This window comes from Fulmarus glacialis, unplaced genomic scaffold (assembly GCF_000690835.1).
Source record: "Fulmarus glacialis isolate BGI_N327 unplaced genomic scaffold, ASM69083v1 scaffold40876, whole genome shotgun sequence".
Taxonomy (NCBI): domain Eukaryota; kingdom Metazoa; phylum Chordata; class Aves; order Procellariiformes; family Procellariidae; genus Fulmarus; species Fulmarus glacialis.
The window spans coordinates 1-18,729 of NW_009219504.1; the positions used below are offsets into that span (position 1 = coordinate 1).

Below are 18,729 nucleotides of genomic sequence, written 5' to 3' on the forward strand. Positions count from 1 at the left end.
GGCGGGCTGGGCCTCAGAGCCGCTAACCCAGCCCGGCCTCAGCCCCGACCCAAGCAACGCGGGCTGGCTCTTAGTCATGGTGGTGCAGGCTGCCCTCAGCCCCAGTAATTCCCTACCAACACAGCCTCTCTCTCCCACAGTTCCCCGGATTTGACGACCTCTACTGCAAGTTCTGCTTCGTCTATGGCCAAGACTGGGTTCCCACAGCGGTAGGGCCCCATTGTGCGCCCCTGAAACCCAGCCTGCCTGCCAGGCCCACCGGCAGCTTGTGTTTAATGGGCTTAGCGCAGGCCCCTGGCTCATGGCGCATTGTCCCCACAGGGCCTGGAGGAGGGCATCTCCCAGATCACCTCCAAGAGCGACGTCGCACCCACTACGCTCGTCTGGAACTTCCCCATCGACATTACCTTCAAGAGCACGAACCCATCCGGCTGTGAGTGCTGGGGGTGGTGGGATCCAGCTTGCAGACCAGGCACCTCTCTCACACACGCTTCATTTGCAGGGCCACAGATTGTCGTGAGCGTCTACGGACCTGACTTTTTTGGAAACGATGTGGTCAGAGGTTATGGAGCTGTTCATGTTCCCTTCACACCCGGAAGGTGAGGTGACAACCTGTCTTTCAGGACTGAAACAGAAATTTTTTTCCAGTTACTGTGTTGTTTCAGAAATGTTCCCATATCTCCTTACAGTGTCTTGTCTGTTCGGTACAAAGAGCATGGATTTTCTAGCAGCAGCCCCTGGATATCAAATAATTTTTGGTAATCCTGTAGACAACTGTGAAGTCAAATCTGGCATGTAGACAGCCCAAGTATGAAGCACAGTACCTGCCCCCCATCACTCTCAGCACATGCTAAGCTTTTATTCCCACCATTGGTAATGGAGGAAGATACACTCTTCCTATCCAAACCAACCCTTTCTTTATAGAAGAGAAAGTTTTATATTTTGAGATGTTCAGTGGTCTGATGTGTCTGAAATTCTGGTACCTTTCTAAATATAGGAAGTCTTAACAGTGCTGTTTGGTTCATTTCTTAAGTTCTGTGCGTCTCATGTTTGTTTTAGGCATACAAGAACCATCGCTATGTTTGTTCCAGAGTCCACATCTAGACTGCAGAAGTTTACAAGGTAATAATTAAAGACTTTTTTTTTTTAAAGTTCGTCTTGCTTTTAGTCAAGGTATATCCAGCTACTCACTGGTATGTGTGAATACTTCATATCATAACCAGATAGTTTTGAAGGTAAAATCACATTTTTAGGTGTCTAGGTCTTTTGAAGAGCTTTCTTAAATCGTGTTAACTACCTGCTTGCAGTAATGCTAACTTGTCTTTTTTTCATCCTCACATTTAAACACTGTTGGTTTGAAAAAGAGCTAATTTCAGCAGAGCAGACTGATACGTAAGTTCTTGTACTGCATGGCAGCTCCGTGTTGCACAGGTTGATTCATGTCAGTGACGTGACTTGCAGAGGCACTACTTAGACTAATTTTACTGAGCATTTTAGTTGTCACTGGGCTCTGAGGAGGCGTGCTGCAGTCCATCCCTAAATCTTACTGTAACTAGGGGCTTTTGTTGAAGGACAGCCACATTAAGAGCAGCCTGGAAAGCAAAGGCCAAACATGAAAAACAATTCCCAGTTCTACCTTTTCTTCCATCTGGAATGCATTTGCTGTAACCTTTGTCTTGTTTATACACACATTGCTTCTGAAGTAGCAGTCTATACACAGCAACTGAGGGTATTCATGTTTTTTCCTTCCGTTGTATTGTTTAAGTACAGTCTGAATGATCTGTGAGCTGATTGTTCGGTTGTGGATTGCCTGTACCAACGGAGCCTACCTTTACACAGAGCCAGCCTTGTGGTACTTGAGCGCTTTGGGTGGGAGTCAGTGGGGGAATCTCTGTGCCCGACAGTCAGGATTCAATAGATTTATTTTTTGTCTCTTTATGATGCCCTTTTTAGAGCATAGATTCTACAATTTGTATACTTTTGCACCTCTGATGTATTTAAAGTACTTTAGCCTCTCTGTTACGCGGGGTAATCAAGAACTGAATCAGTTTCAAAAACATCTTTGCCATAGAGAGATTCTATCTAGCCCAGAAATAACTTGGATTTAACATAATGTGTATGAAATTGGTTTCATTTTTTTCCTTAGACAAAACTTATCTTTGATCAAAGTAGATCAGCAATAAAGTGAATCAGTCTTCAAAACTCATTAAACCCCCCCCCTTTGTTTTTTTAACATGCCTATAATGAACTGTATCAAATCTAAACACTAGTGAATGTATCCAATTAATTATTTTCTATTTTCTTCTCCAAGTTGGTTCACAGGGAGACGCCCGGAATTTACTGACCCCAGAGTGGTAGCACAGGGAGAAGGAAGAGAAGGTAAGTTCCTGGGAGCTCCTGCCTGTAACTCTTGCCCAACAGCAGGCCACAGCTTGGCCATCCACCTTCTGTGGATAAAAAAGACTAGTTGTTCTTGCAGAGAACAGTCCTACCTGGATATGTGAGGAGTTCAACAACTATTCAAAAACCTCTTTTAAACCAGTTTTATTCACATCTTCTTTCTTCTAGTAACAAGGGTGCGCTCTCAAGGCTTTGTGACCATTTCCTTCAACGTAGTGACCAAAGATATGAAGAAGTTGGGCTATGACGTGAGCCCGAGCGATATGCAGAACCCTTCTCTGGTGCCTGTTACAGAAGGGATCCATAGGTATTGAACTCAGGCTTGAGATGTTCAAAGGCTCACAGAGAAGTTAAGCACTTTGTGGCTTTTTGTGGCAAAGGGAAATGAGTATCTGACTAAACTGAGAAAATTTCACTTGAGACCGTTGTTCCAAAAGAAACACAAGGCTTTGCAATAATTACCTAAGTGTAATCCTTTCAGTAAGCATACAGGTTGAAGTATTATGTAAATTAATGTCATCAAATAATATTTAGCATTTTTATGAGTAATATCAGACTATCTCAAAATAAGACCTGTAACAAAATATTTTTTATAACAGCATTTTGTACACTCTTTATATACTTAAAGAATAGGAAAGTTTATAGTTGTACCAGTTTTCCTGTGTTTAAAACATCAATGCGAACCCAGTTCTTTTTACTAATTTTTTTTGTGGTAGAAATGGGAAGTTGAAATTATTGCACCTTCCAAAAAGGAGGCAATATGGAAACGTTCCAGTGAAATGCACACACACCTCTGTGCCACGTGCTTCCCTCTGTAAAAGCAACAGCAGTTTTCTTTATAATACCATATAATCCTTTAGAGTTTGTATGGCTAATTAAAATAGCTCATGCACTGAAGAAACAAATCTTTCCACATTTTTCAGTGAAGCAACCTGGGCTTTTGCATTTAGAGCAAGATGATGACTCTTCCATTTCCAGATTTTATTTCTGCATCAAGCTTCAGGAAGGAGAAAAAAGGACAGCAGTTTATTTTAGAGGAGTTAGAGAGACGATGGTGTTAAACATATCCTTGCTCCATGGTTTTAACTTCTGGTAGAACAAATTGCATTTTAAGCGCAGATATTGACTAAAAAAATAAACTTTTAGAGAAGGCTCTGCAAAGAAAGTAGAGTCTCCGTAGGCCAGCTATGTGTGCACTCGTAAGCAGCGTTTAGCTCCAAACCAGGCACCAGAGGCACCGCACTGCACAGGGGAGCAGCAGAACGGACCTTCTCCTCCCTTCACGAGGTCCCTCCAGCCAGTACATTACACAGATAGCATACCATGGCTTTCCTTAGCTGGTTTTCTTATCAAAAGAAAGGCAGTAAAAAAGCAACGTGGTGGTGTTCAAGTCTGCTACATTCAGGTTTTCTTTCCCATTGCATAACCTCAGAGGACGACTGAAACGAAGTTGGTTATTAGTGTGTGACAGGAGCTCCAAAGCTCGCAGGTGTCTGCAGCACGAGGGCACAGAGCTGGCCTCGGTCTGAAGAGCTTCGCCTTCTCTGATGTCTTACCATGGCCTTTCAGTGAATCCTCCTCTAAGCTAATGTTAGTGCTCTTCTTTTAGGCTGAATAAACCCAGTTGTCTAAATATAATTGTTTGTCTTTCTGCTGCTAGGGTTTTTATTTGTGCTGGAATGGATGTTTCTAAGTCCCAAATCATCCAAGATCTGCTATTCTTACAGGTACAAAAGAGAAAAATGTATGCTACAACAAAATGAATAATTGTTTAGTCATTTTCATGTTTAAGTTTGGGCACGTAATCTCTTGTGTTTGACTGCAAATACTAAGAGATGACTGTGAGAATGACTTAACATGATACCACTCTATAAGTGAACTACCAAGACCTTGAAACTGTAGAAATACAAGTAGTGACACACAGTGTTGAACTGCAGAGCCTCCAGGACACGTATCAAATAAAGCATCCAGTTAAAGAGAGTTATTATTTCGTGCTGAGCGATGTGATTGAATAAATATAATTTCTGAAAAGATAATGTGATCACTGTAATTTTGCCGTGAGCATTAGCATCTTTTATGCTATTTATAAATACTTTTCCAAACATGGTTACAGATAATTTTTTCATCTCTTACTTTTTTCCTATCTTGTTTTTGTTGATTTTACACTTCCAGTAAGCTCTTCCACCAGTTGTTTTGGCAACTGTTGTAATCTCTGAACTGAGTCATGTTGGAATCCAAATTAATAAGTATTTCCTGTTGGCTCGGAGGAGACGCAAGGAATTCTGTTTCCTTTTCAAAAGTATTTGGGAAGCAGTTAGCTACAGTAGCAGAATAAATATCTGTGTTTGAAATACTTGAAAGGCAGACATTAAACATACTACTGCTTAAGTATCTTTTTTCCCCTTGAGCACAATTACCTGCCCCCAGTCCAATTAGAGCAAAACTGCACAACAAAGTTTCTAGTCATGAGAAACCTGTTAAACCCAGATAAAGCCCAAACTTCGTGCCCACAGGGGCGCAGTGAATTTATTCACACACAGCTTTGCAGTCTGGTACTACGACCGATCTGCATTGCTCCTGTTTCAAACGAGTAGTTGGATGCTTACCACACTGAGACCGATCAAAACCAACACGTGCATTTGCACAGCTTCACCGTTCACAGCCCAGCTGCCGGGACCTCAGAAGAAAGGTTAAAAGAAAACAGTGAAAAGCAAGGGTTTTTAAAAAAAAAAAAAAAACCCAAACTCCCTAAAACAGTATTTAAGATATGTGACTCTATAAGCAGATCCCACACCGCTACCTGCATTTTTAGGGCTGTTTGCCTATTGTCTCTGGGTTTGGTTGGGGTTTTTTTGAGGTTTTTGTTTGACTCCTCAGTGTCTCAAGCATGTTTGTGAAGAACCTTACATACCTTCTTCAAGGCCTTAATGTGTTTAGCTTGTGAACGCTTCACTGCCGGAGCTTGTTGGTCTGACACAGTTTGCTCCTCACACAAGGGCACGTGTGGGGTGATGTTTTCAGTACGTGTTTCCCGAGTTCAATGCCGTTCCTTTGTTCCGAGAGGCAACTGTTGGTATCTCTCACAAACATGCTCTTCTCCCAGAGACAGGCTTGCTGCTGCCTTTATAACGTTCTGGTTTAAGTCTTTGGTACTCAGGCATGGCAGAGCGTTTGCAGCTGTTTCACCCTGGAGAGAATCTCTGCTCTCATGACCGAGGAGTAAAGATAGACACGACACTGTGCTGCCGGAGTGGGTGACATTAATAAGGAAGGGATTTATGACCCATTGCAGCTGTGTTAAAGGTTGAAAGAACCCATGCTTTAAGAACAGCCAAAACCCAGAAAAACCCAGCCTTGCTATAGTGGAGGCTCAAAGTAATTTCCTTTCACCCACTCTTCAGGCAGCTGTAGCCACCCTGCTCGTTTACTAGTTAATCATTCTCCCTTTTATTCAAAACCGGACTGAAGTTCCCAACCCCTTGTAGCACAGATGGCAGCGCAAGGCTGTCAGCTAGCGCTGCAGCTCCTGTTTTGTTACGCTTAAGTCTCTCCCAGACAGTGAAATTGGCCATTAACCTCCTAATTCAAGATGGACAGGAAAAAAATCTTTATTCAGAACATGTGTCCTGACACAGGATGCAGGTTCAAGGCCATCAAAACCGAGTGAGACCATTGGAGGTGAATGAAGCCTGTGAGACGGTTGAGGGCTTTGCAGAAGCCCTCCTCTGCACAGGCCGTCTGGAGGAGCTTTGGGGAGAGCTGCCCAGCAGGACCATGCTCACTTCATGGGAGAGTTTTCCTGCCACCACTGTGGAAGCCACCCTGGGAGGGAGACAGCCAAGGACACAGACTGAACAGCAGCCTGGGAATCAAACCCTCCAGAAAAAGGAAAATCATTTGGATAGCCTTTAGGAACTGACATTTGCAGCCCTTTCTACCATAACGAGAAACAGCAGCATCAGCTCCTGCCCTCTCGTGGCAGTTTTCAACCTTTAGGAAGATGTTGGAGATTGCTAATAACAATTAGCTAACAAGATTACATGAAGGACACCCAAGTTTTTCCTGTTCCTACATGGAAAATTGCTCAATGCAATGGTGCCGGCTGCCCTGTTGCTGCCCCTGAGAGCAAACACCTCCCAGAGCCATGAGCCAGCCGAGCTGCCTCACAGGGAGGGACTGAGCCAGAAATCTGCATCAGCGAGCGCTTGATAAACTGTCTTTGTCCTGAGGCTAGCAAGGCTGTTTTACAACAGCAGTATTGCAGCAGCTAGAAGTTATCTCCATCTGAAAACGAGAGTCTCACAGACGGATTAAAGCTGACAGCAACTGCTCCCCAGCAGCGGTGTCAGTTCAGGAGCAGCAGCCTCCTGTGAAATATTCTGAAGGAGGAAAAAAAAAAAGCAAAATAAAACACAAAACGACAGAAGCACAGAAGAGCCAGATTTGAAGAAAATTGGAGCTTCAGCTCCAACTCTACCTGGGCTCATCACTGGCAGCGTTTCAGCCCATCGCAAACCAGCCCCAGGATGACCCGTTTGTGCCAAGGTCACCAGAGCATCGTGCCAGGACCCGCTGCCTGGGGAGACGGGGGGGCTAAACACCCTGGATCCACAGTCCCAGATATGGGTCTGGGGGTGACAGGAGGACAGGACAGCTGGGGTGGGAGATGGGGGTTACACAGAATGAACAGCATCAGCGGTGACAGAGCTGGGCTTGCACCCGCAGCATCCAGGAGCACCACCAAGAACCACCTTCCTCTGGGCCTTTTCCCTTTAGTCTGGCAGTGCCAGTGGACGGCACCAAGCAGCAGCTGGACGAGCAGGTGGCTGTGGCAGCGCCCACGCAGGACATCTCCAGGGTGCCCCTCGAACACACTCAAGGAACTGAGTCCCCCATGAGAACACCATGAACCACCCCTCCTGCACCCACCACCCAGCCCAACTGGAGAGGCGAGGTCCAAGCACACAAACCTGTACCAGCGGCATGTCTGGAGCAGCCACCAACAGCAATTTTGAACATCTTCCAGGCCATGCAAACCCCAGGCAGGAACACGGCAAAGAGCTAAGCAAAGGCCGCCCAGCCCGCACTCCCGCAAGGGATGCTCGTCCTCCTTCTCACCGTTCATCCACAGGGTGCACTCTGCAGAGGGGACTCCCGAGGCTTTTCCCACCAGCTGGGGAGTCCCCTGGGAAGCAAACATGGGTGAGCTCAAACCCCAAGAGCTGAGGCACTCATGGGTGTTTGCAAACCCAGAAACAACCTCCACATTTGGAGCACAGGGGAAAAAAAAAAAAAAAAAAAACAAAAACCAACACAGAACTGCAGCTCCCACCAGCCTGCAGAGAGCACCCAGCACCCTCCACTGCAGCGTAACAGGCTGCGGAGCACAAGATCAGCAGGTTACAAGGGCTAGGCTTGAGGCAACAAATTTCCGGTGCCTGGCCATCTTAAGGGCACAAATCCTGTTAGAAACCATCCTTTGGCCACCGAAACCAGGCCTGAGCCCCCAGGAGGGAGGCTGCAAAGAAGCGAGGGTGCAATGCAACCCGCTTTCACGGCAGGGTGCAAGTGATTCAGTCTCGTCCTTCAGAGGGAAGATCAGCAGAAGCATCTCACTGCTGTAGGCTTCTATTTTTATACCTCTATTCAGGCCAAGATATTTAAGTACCCAAATTCACCTCGGAGAATATCACTACATTTAGTGCCAGACTTGCTAATGAAGACATTAAAAAAGAAAAAAAAAAAAAAACCAAAAAACAAACCCCATTGCTGTCACCCAACACGACCCCAGCCAGCCCACGGTCTCCTAGGCCATATGTGCTGTTACACCAAGGCAGAACTGGCTCCCTTCAGCTTGGTTAAACCACCAAATTTCATTCCTTGGCCAAAAAGCCCTTCAAGAACATGGACCCCATTGCCTGATTTTCACAGGTTCCGTGTTCCCACCCCAGTGGGGCACAAAGAAGGTGTCTAATGATTTTCTGTCTTAGAAATTACTAGAGGTGGTTCAGCCACAGCGTGGGGAATCCCACGTGGGTTAGTGATAGCACGGCTGGTGGGACAAGTCCACACTGAGTCAGCATCCCACGGAGGCCGTTCAGCCCTCGCCTCCATCTGCTCCAGCAGCCAGGCACGAAGTTCTCCTCCAGCCCCTGCCTTATTCAGCTGTGCAGCGTGATCCCACAGGCCGTCACGGAGGCCAGGAGAGTAAGTGGTTTCACAAAGGGGTTATTAGGCAGCTGTACCGGTGACTACCGAAGGCCGTGTCTTTGCTCCAGGAAAGTCTCTGCTGCCAGCAACAGGACCCCGGGCTGGATCGAGCTCTGATCTGATCTACAGCAGCTCCAGCGTGCAGTGTTTAAACAGAGCTTAAAACCACGATGCCATACCTGCTTGTGAGGATCTCCCAGCACATATTTAAGCTTTCAAACTGCAAAGCTGGCAGCACCGATGTCCCCGTGAGACTTCATGTCAGGCAGCAGCAGGGAGGGAGCTGAGAAGACAAACTCCACCTTTACTACTGCTTTATTCCAGCTATTTGAAATGTCATCGATTTTCTTTCACCTGAGAATGGAAACACAGTTGCTCAACTAGCGGCACAAGTGTTGAGAACAGATCAGGTACTGGGTCCAGGCTGCTTTTATAAGTGTTTGCTGAACAGCCACAGATGATTTTTTTTAACACCTACTCCCTCCACCCCCAGCATTTCATCCGTCTCTAGCAGCACAGGCGCCTTCATCCCTCCGCACATGGATGTGTTGTGAGTATCTGTGCTCTGCACGCAGCAGCTGTCTGGTGGCCATGAAGATGTTCAGGTGCTTTAAAAATATTTTGCACTTCAATGGCATTTTCAACCAGAGTTTCAATGCATGTTACAGCTAACAATTCTGCTAGTCACCAGTTTACTTAGGAATAAAGTTTGCACCACCTCCCTGCCCCACCCCACATTAAACAGCCACTGGGGAAAGGATAGATTTTCCCCTAATCTCTTCAGAGAGGTATTTACCAAATATCCAAGGGTCCCGCTACTCGCTCCAGGTTTGGCACAGCTCAGGGCTCCCCCCAGCGAAGGCAGAGGATGTGCTATCTGCCCCCAAGGTATCTCCCTGCTCCCCTGTTCATAACTTACTATTTCAATCTCTGCAAACCACTCGGTTGTGTTTTACACTGGTAGGATGCCAATCCCCTATTGATCACCAGACTGCTGCCAATTAACCACCCTAATGGGTAACTGGCAGGGATGTCTGAAACGCCAAAGGGAACTTCCACTCATTGAAACCCCAAGTCTTCAACAATTACAGGGTATAATCGATTGACAGCAAAACACGAAGAGACAGGATTGCTACCACCGTGTACAACGCTGGCTCTTCACTATTTATCACTCCCAGCTCCCAAACTTCTCTCTTTACGAAACCAGTGTTCGTGTCCCAACAATACAGGGAGGAGATTACCTGGAAGGCGGACGACAGCTAACTTTAAAAAGGCGGAAGTTTTTAACGTGAGGGGCTGTATAAATCATGTTGGTTCTCCAAAACATAGATTGCAGGCAGTTGCAGAAGTCTTGCCAAAGCCATAGCACCAGCTGGCCCAAACCATTTTCTCACCGTTCGATGAAAAGGAGCGGAAGAGCAGAGTTGCACCACTCGGCCCAGCACAAACAAGAGGTAACGGCAATGTACATATTCAGCAAAAATACTTTGGCAACACCGGTGCGGATGAGGGCAAGCCTCTAGATAATATTTTATCCAGATAACCCTTTTCCTCCGCAAAAGCAGGCAAATACCACCTCACTTCACAGAAGAGGAAGAGGAAACCCAGGACAGGGGCAGAGCAGCTTGCCCAAGGTCAGAGGAAGGCTCAGCCACAGCCAGACCTCTCTCACAACAGGCTTTATCAGCTCAGGCTCCCTCCAGCACCCCCTCAGCTTGCAACAGCCTGCAGTATTCAGCTCCTTTTTAAGAGTATTATAGAGTCATCACAAAAGTTTCCACTTTGAGCCCTTCCTAAATCTTTCCTGTAGCAAGCAGCTTTATTTTAAAACGTGCAATTTCAAGAGGCCAGCGTAAAACAGCGAGGAAGTACTGATCACACAGAAAAAGAGAGACAGCCAGAGGAGCAATAAACACACATGCACAGAAGAGCCCTCCTGCACAGGAGCAGAAAGCATCCTTCTGTAAGAACAAGAGGTACAAAAAGCAACAGGTATCTGGGCTGCCACCCCTGGCAAAGGAGGTTTTTCTGTTTTCCTTACAAACACAGAAGCAAAATGAATCAAAGACCTGACCGGAGGCAGCCTCATTCTCCAGGGAAACCGGAGCGTTACTGGGGCAGTGGGTTTGCACAACATCCCCAGCCAGCTCTGTATCACAGATCTGAAACCAAAACAGATACTTTTTCCCCCATGGCTGCCTTTCCGATAGTCAGGTCTCTAGCACCACTGCAGTTTCAGCATTAAGAAATTAAGTATTTGATTAGTGATCAGTCTGATTGGCAGCAAACCCTAACTACAGGAAACCTGCATGGGCTCTGCAGAGGTAGCTCTTGAAATAGCCTGCTAATGAAGTACCCTTTAATTTAAACCATCCAGAATTAGAAGCTGAAATCACTTCCCAGCTGGAGGCAGGCTCACTGCTACCCCACCTGCAAGGCCACTTGATCAACGGGGCAGAGCCAACACCGCAGGACTCAACTATTGCAAAAACGGGGAGCGAGGACTCCCAGTCAGTTTTGTCACAGTTCCCCAACTCCATGAGCGGTGGCTTTAAAAGTCTTGCCTTCCCCAGACTTCTGTCTTGACATAAAAATGGAAGCCTCCACCAAGACAGTACTTGATCATCCCTCCAAAAGTGCTGTTTAAAGGGTAATGTGGTTTAAAGAAGCAATTCAGTCACCTGCAACACAACAAGTCTTCATTTTTATTGAGTTAGTAAGGTCTCAACTGATTCCGATTTAAGTGATCTATAAGAAACCCTCCTTTCTCACAGTAAGAGCAGGCGTGCCCCAGGAAAGTGATGAATGCATCGAAGAAATCACATTGACAACGTACAAGAAGCATTACTCTCAATAACCGTTAGATTTCTCCTAGCACCTAGGACTGTCAGCACAAACCTTAAATCATCTCAACCAATCCATCAGCTTTCTTGAAAACTAAATCAAGCATGGCAGCAACAGTTTTTTGAATGGGATTATAAACACTACGCAGAGTCTTGAAAAAGCAACACGGCTGGAACATAAGCAATACAATTTTAATTCTGACCAGTCACCTACAAACCCCTTGTCTTTCCACTGTTCTGATGGCATTATTAAATATCACATTTGTGACATTGCTCGGGAAAAATGACACAAAGATACAGACATTATGATACAATAGTACAAATGATAAATTATTTATACAGTAAATAATGTCAATAGTCAGCACAAATTCATAAAAAGCAGCCGGCTCCCAGTATTATGAAAACAGTTTGGTAAATATTTAAATTGTAACACTTGTAAAGGAAGTGAGTCTTGTGAGATTCTGCTGTGAAAAATAAACCATATATTTCTCCACAATTTGTGCAATATTAATACATACAGTACACATTAGAAACTGTAACAGCAAAAGGGAAGATGGATAACAATAGTTGTCTTTAGCTATGGGACTTCAAAAAGACTGTAAACACCACAACCCACCATGGTTTTCCTTCCCTGTCCCTGTCCCCTCAATGTAGTTTAGTTTCTATATAGTATAAAACTGAATAAATAACTGAGCTTATTTTGGGTTTAAAATTATGCCAAGAGGTTTTTTGTTTGTTTTTTTTTTTTTACAAAATATTTAACACTTTATCTTTGGTCAATTTGACCAGTAAGGCTATTTTGGGATACTAACGTTTTAAAAATCAAAAGCACTTCTAATATTTGCAAGTGAGAAAAGAAGGGGAAGAGGGAAATGCATTTGGAGAAATACGCCAGAGCAGATGCGATCGGATACGCACACGTCCTCCGTGCAAAAAGAAGTGGGAGGGCGGGGAGGGAGGAAGAATTATTCTGGAGAGCAGTTAGATTATCGCAAAGAGAGATTTACCATTCTGGACACAACTGAAGCTTCACCTGGCTAGGACAGCAGCCACCGTTCAGCATCACTGCCACAGCACCCCAGGCCCGCAGGGCACTTGAGACACGGGCACGTCTCCAGCCCAGGAACCGAGCAGATTTACCAAACCAGCTGCTTATCCTCTTGAACTCGGCTCCTGCCACAACCCCCCTGTCAGGCTGGGAATCTCGGCACGGTTAGTCCTTAGCCTAACGCTTTCCAGCACCACAGTCTGGGCTGATTGCTCTTCAGAGTGCCTAGTCATGGTTCATTGTGCGATACATGTCTATATATATATATAAGGTAAAAGTAATACAGCTCTTACAGAAGTGGCTTGGTAAAAGCAACAATTTGCCATTCAGCAGTTTCATTAAGCTAGGGCTCCCTACCAGACCAACAGCACATTTTTATCAATTCATGGTGACAGATCATGACTCTGAACTGTAGATGACTTCATCATTTTAAATACTTTCTATCAACCCCATCTTGCTTCCAAAAACAGTTACCTAGTGTTTAACAAGAGGACGTGGTTAGAACTTTTTGGCTGAATAGACAATGCCCCATCTAACTGTTGCAAACGCATTCAGGTGACAGGCTAAGGGAAAAACATCAAGTAACCTCAATTCCACTGTTGATAAAATTAAATTGGAAAAACAATGAAGGATAAATCTTGCCACAGATCAATTGGAAAGCACTTCCCCCCCCCCGCCCCCGCATCTGCAAGAATCACACCCTTCCTGGTCTACACTTTTCAGTAACTTCAACAACAACAAAAAAGTAAAGTATTTTTCCTTACTCTGAAAGGCAACATGAATGGTTTTTTGTTTTGTTTTCTTAAAGACATATTGGGTGTGGACAGTAATTCTCTCTTCTCCTATATAAAAACAAGAGCAGATGAATATTCTGAATCCTACTTGCAAATTCAACAGTATTCAAGAGGATAGAACAATCTGCATAGAAACATCCACACATTTAGCATTCCATATACTAATAGAGCTACACTGACCTACACAGCTAAAATCTGTGATTGTACCCTAGATTTGATAGTCTTTCAGCCTCCCCTACCCACCAAAAGATACAACCCAGTCCCTTCCACATTACGCGACCCTAGACTGGCACAGTCCCACACAGCATCATCACACCAGAACACACAACTCTGGCAATTTCTTTCAGCTTCTTTGTTTGGTTTTTTTTTCCCTCCTTCTAATTAGGGAAAGGCCACCAAGATGCATCAGTTCATTCACAGAGATGCCCTCAAGGCAGTAGCAAGCACTAGGACATCCCTTTCCATATGCTCTGCGGACGTTTGCGTTGCTTGTGAAAGCAGAGCTCAGAAACGTTGCCATCTTTGAGAAGGCCAGGTTTCCACCAGAAACACTGGCTGAAACCTGAGCGTGGTTTAGTGCCGATGAGTCCAGACATGCAAGTTAAAAATGTATAGTTCAGCTTACAATTAATAGCTGTAAATGGAACCAGTTGTTAATATGGAGTGCACCTTTCATTAAGAAAAATTAGTCAATAAAATTAGTAAGTCGTGTTTGTACATTAGAATTTTTAACATCTCAAGAAGTATTACAAGAAAGAACAGCCTCTCTTCTGATCTTCATACAGGCTAAACATCTGTCCATTTTGGTAATCAGAAAACGGGAACAAATCAAGGGAAAGGCGACTTTAGTGTTTTTTCTTTTTAATGTAGTCTTAAATCATGTTATGCTCAAATTCAATTCATCTAAAAATAATTAGTCACGAGAATTTGTTTTGATTTGCATTATGAATACTTCATTTAAAAGTAAATATTTTAGTGTTAATCTTCCCTTTTAAACTCTCTTTACAGAAACAAAGAGCTAAAACCATAAATAAGAGGGCATTAAAACCATAAAAATGACATTTGCCAATATCTTAATTTTTCAGCCAGACTTGATAAATCTATCAAAACCAGACAGTTAAATAAGAACCACATTATAAAAATTAGCAAAAAAAGGACTATTAGGTAACTCTGCAAACTCAAATATGAAACTGTACTAAACAAAATATGTGCAAAAGTATACAAGAGTAACTGCATATAGCAAGGTTAAGCCTGAATTAGTTTTAAAGCTTGCCCCGGTGAAATTGAATTCAAAGTTGTCCCACTGTATTTCTTTTTTCTTTCAACTCACATTGTAAGTCAAATAAAAACAGAATACACATGATAACTTCCAAACGAAGCTGGTACTGGACAAGCACAGAGCAGGACACTCACTCAGCACGAGTGCAGCATGCCACTCACAGAGAGTTCCTCAGGAGTCCTTAGAGAGTAGTGTACAAATTCAACACTGCATACAACAGCACACGTTATACTTGACAACTTGAGAATGTTCTTGGGTTTTCTGTCTGTTTTTTTTTTTTCCTTTTGAGACAAGCTTGCTTTCTCGGTCAAATCTTTGATACGAAAGCAGTGCGATTTTGCGTTGCAATGTTTAATGCATAAAAACCAGCCACCTGGACCCTCCGAATCGTTCTCTTCTAAGAGTAAGGACTATGGGTGAACCAACAGTCTAGAACTGTGTATAGTTATGTGCAAAACATTCACTAGCACTCTGAATCTCAGGCCTATCATATGGGCATAGGAAGTGACAGATGCAGGTAAATAGTAATTTCAGGATCCAGCACATCATCTGACATCTACAAAATAGCCAACGGAGTTTAAAATGGCAGGTTCTCCCTAGAAAGTGTATTGAAATGATTAACAAAGTAACAAAATGGGCAGAATCTAACTTTGGTGAAAAGTCTGAACATTTCACATAATGCTCAACAAGCCAAAGTAAGGTACCATCTGTAGCAAAGACTAGATTTAGATTAACTGGTAAGTAGAGACAACTCTTCAAAGATCATAACTGTAAACTGCAAATCTACTTCCAAGTCTCTTACACACCGTTCAGTCCACACAGGCCACGTTCATTTTGCTGTAAAGACTTCAGCCTGGAAACACTATGAAAAGAAAGTTCCTTTAATTGGGTCTTTATAGGAGAAAAGGGTTAGTTGTATTTGTAGACTGGGATGCTGACGGCGGGATTCCTGTACTGTGAAGAGGTTGGGTCATTGATCCTGCAATGCTCACGTTCAGCCCCTGGCCCATCCTTGTTATAGATGCCACAGTGCCCATAGCTGGTATTGGTGCCATTCCCACAGGCACTGGGGCCATGGAAGACAGAGGTATTGGCTCCATGTTTATCGGTGGCACAGCACTGAAAGAAGGGCTGGTTCCCATCACAGGACTCGCTCTCATCTGATTAAGAGTGAGTGGCTGAGGCTGATTCACTTGGAAGGGGTTGATTGGAGTTGGTGCTGTAGCGGCGCCTAGTTTTGAGAGAAGGGGGAAGAGGGACCATAAACACGAGGTTTTGGAGATCGTCTTTCCTGGCAAAGAACGCACCTCTGTAAATCCCCACATGCTCCGAACCCCAAAACACCCTGCGGAGAAACCTGCATGGACGCCATTCAGCAAATTGGGGCTGCACTGGTGCACACATACAGCCTGTTTCATTGAACCTATCAATGCTACAAAACATCCCTTTGCTGACCAACAATTTCCACTTCTGATAGTAGTCACTGGAAAGACAGGTTCTAAATTTGGTTACCTGGAACATGCCTAACCATGTCATCCAGATCACTAACTTTTTTTTTTTAAATGCTACTTAAAATTTGCATTACGGAAGAGAACTGCAGGCTCTCTGTACTCCTTTACTGCAATCTGGCTACTGCAGATTTGTGCGTTTGCTTCAAGATGTCATCCAGTCAGCTCCATTTAGAAGCTGTACATGTTTCTGGCACAGAGTTTTGACAAGAATTCATAAAGTAAACAAGTTGTTTCCGAATTACAGCGGTGCTAGAAAAAGCAGAGAATAACTTTCCCAGCGTTTGAGGTTCTTTGGACTGCTGCCAACACTACAAATTCCTTTTACCGTATATGTATGGCGTTATTTGGATGGCCCAGTGACCCCTTATAAACTTTTTGTAGTAACCGGTAATGGCAGATACACAGACTTCCTCTTGCTAAACACTGCCAAGGCTGCTCAGAATTACTGGGGTTTTTTTCCTACCCAAGGAGTTTATTAAACTGTCATTTTTCTCCATTGGAAGAGTGAAGAAAATAAATGCTGAAATAGCATTTTAAAGTATTTCACCATACTAACGTCACACAGAAATTTCAGTACATGAATAGCTTTTAAAAAATACATACGTCTTCTATGTGTTTAGTGTCACCATCTAAGTCTGCTGTAAGTAAAGGCTCACTTCTAACAGGGGCCAATTTACAGGAGAACTGCAACAGCCTATTTTTTTCAAAATACACTGAGAGTGTGTTTTGATCAAAACTGGTCTATCATGCTAGCCTAAAGACAGCCTAACCAGCAACCCACTAAATTATACCGCAGAGTTTGCCATCTGGAACCTCAGGTTGCAGGCAGACATGCTACCGTGCCTGCTGCAACACAAGCCAAAGGGCCATTCCTACCTGCTTCCACAAGAACCTACCACCTATTACCTCCCCAAGGGATTCTCTGGTGGCACAAGTTCACATCTTACCTGTTCTGACAATCAATCAGCTTTAGCTCAGCCGTTTTTAATAACCCAAAGCCTTCTTCTAACACAGACCATTTTGAGAGAGCAAGGGCAAAAGTGGAAGAGAAACGGCTTGAACAAAGCTCAGCCAACAGATCAGCTGCAGACACAAGAGGAGAAACTCTGCGCTTTCAGGGTCCAGCAGTATGCCTTGAAACCATGATGCCTCACCCTGCTGCTCTCAGTTATGATCTGTTGGCTGAAGTAATCAAGAAAAACAAGCCCAAACCAGCTTACGTTAAATCAAACAGGACTGAGTTAAGCAGAGTTTTCCTATAGGAAGGGAAAGCTAAAATAGAAAACTGAAGGAACGTGGAGAAACAGACCTGGTGCCAAGAATGGATTCAGTGAAGTAACAGGTTGTGGCGGCTTAGACACCAGTGAATCCAGGTTCACCAAAGCAGCATTGGGGCCCAAAAAAGACTCAGGGGTTTTCCGAGCTGCACTTTGTTTGCCTGACGTCATGCTTGAGTGCTGGGAATCAAAGAGATCAGGACTTGTGGTACCGCTATGCTGAGATGGCAAAGTGGAACCTGATTCAGCTGAAACAACACAAAGAGAAAAAACAAAACTTACCTCATTAATCTACATAGTCAAGCAAAGAAAACCCTGAAGTCTCTGACAGCAGAGATGTTTTAAAATCTAATGTTTGTATTAGTCAGATTTAAATATTTCAGTACATGTTACACCCTTATAGCATGCAAGCAGATAAATGTTCTTTAGAAGAGTATGAAGAAGCTACAGTTAGAGTTGCAGTGCTCTACTGAAGGTGCTACCTGATTTGCCCTGATGAATATTCTCACACCTATGCTGCAACAGATGGGACTACAAGTCTCCAAGGAAAAGATATTCAAAAGCCTTTGCCTTCTGCCCTTGCACTACACTGGCACCCTTCCTAGCTAGATTGCACCCAAGTTTTCTCTTCTGTGTTAAAGAAGCCTAACCCAGCTTTGAATTAGTCACCGTTCTTTCAGGCAGAACCATCCTGAAAGTACGTACTATCAAAGCACTTACACGTTAAGGTCTGGCAGTTTTTATTTTAGTTACTAATGACCAAATAAAAAAAATAAATTAAAGCATTCATAGAAGTGTATTTTCTCATCTTCTTACTATTGTTACACACTAGAATTTATACATTTGAGAACTCCAGTCAACATTCTCTTTGACTCTCTGAGCATGAGCCATACTCCAAACACATTGGATACTGTAAATTTAGAAGTCAAACAAATTTCTGGTTCAATGCAGCAAAAGGTTACAGAGAGAAATTCTATGGCTTATAATGCAAAAGGCCCATTCCCCGTAAGTTCATGCATAGGCCAAAATGTTAACAAGCTTTTACTGCTGCATTATCACCAGTTTTAACGTTTTCCTTTGTGAAAGTCAATTTTTTTTTTTAATAAAATTTAAGAATAGAGACATTTGTTGCTGTGACTATCACCCAAACTGTCCACACGCTAAGAATTTGATTCATACCTGGCTTTTTGGAAGTTCGAAGTGTGTCAAATTCAGAAAAATCATCTTTAACTGTACCATTCAAATTACTGAAGAGGTCAAAAGATGTACTTCCTGTTCAAAACAACAAGACAGCCCTGTCATTAACAGATCTTCGGTTGCATCACACACCTGATCCTGCTGAAAGCAATTTCTTACCAATTATTGTT

The 18,729-nt window shown here is 43.8% G+C and overlaps 2 protein-coding genes across 2 annotated transcripts in view; one reads left to right on the top strand and one right to left on the bottom strand.

Annotated features, from left to right (window-relative positions):
- Positions 1-140: 140 nt before the first annotated feature.
- On the top strand, positions 141-7,309 carry LOC104078678 (B9 domain-containing protein 1-like; the record flags this gene model as incomplete). The annotated part of the gene is made up of 7 exons (XM_009580406.1): positions 141-209; positions 322-433; positions 503-599; positions 1,060-1,122; positions 2,312-2,379; positions 2,569-2,707; positions 7,177-7,309. Coding segments are annotated over 7 exons (681 nt in total), but the record flags the coding sequence as incomplete, so codon positions are not given.
- An 8,130-nt stretch (positions 7,310-15,439) lies between these two features.
- Positions 15,440-18,729, bottom strand: part of EPN2 (epsin 2) — a 21,212-nt gene continuing 17,922 nt past the window's right edge. The window contains 3 exon segments of the mRNA XM_009580405.1: positions 15,440-15,805; positions 17,395-17,610; positions 18,542-18,634. Coding sequence (XP_009578700.1) covers positions 15,468-15,805; positions 17,395-17,610; positions 18,542-18,634 — 647 coding nt within the window. The 3' untranslated portion in view covers positions 15,440-15,467.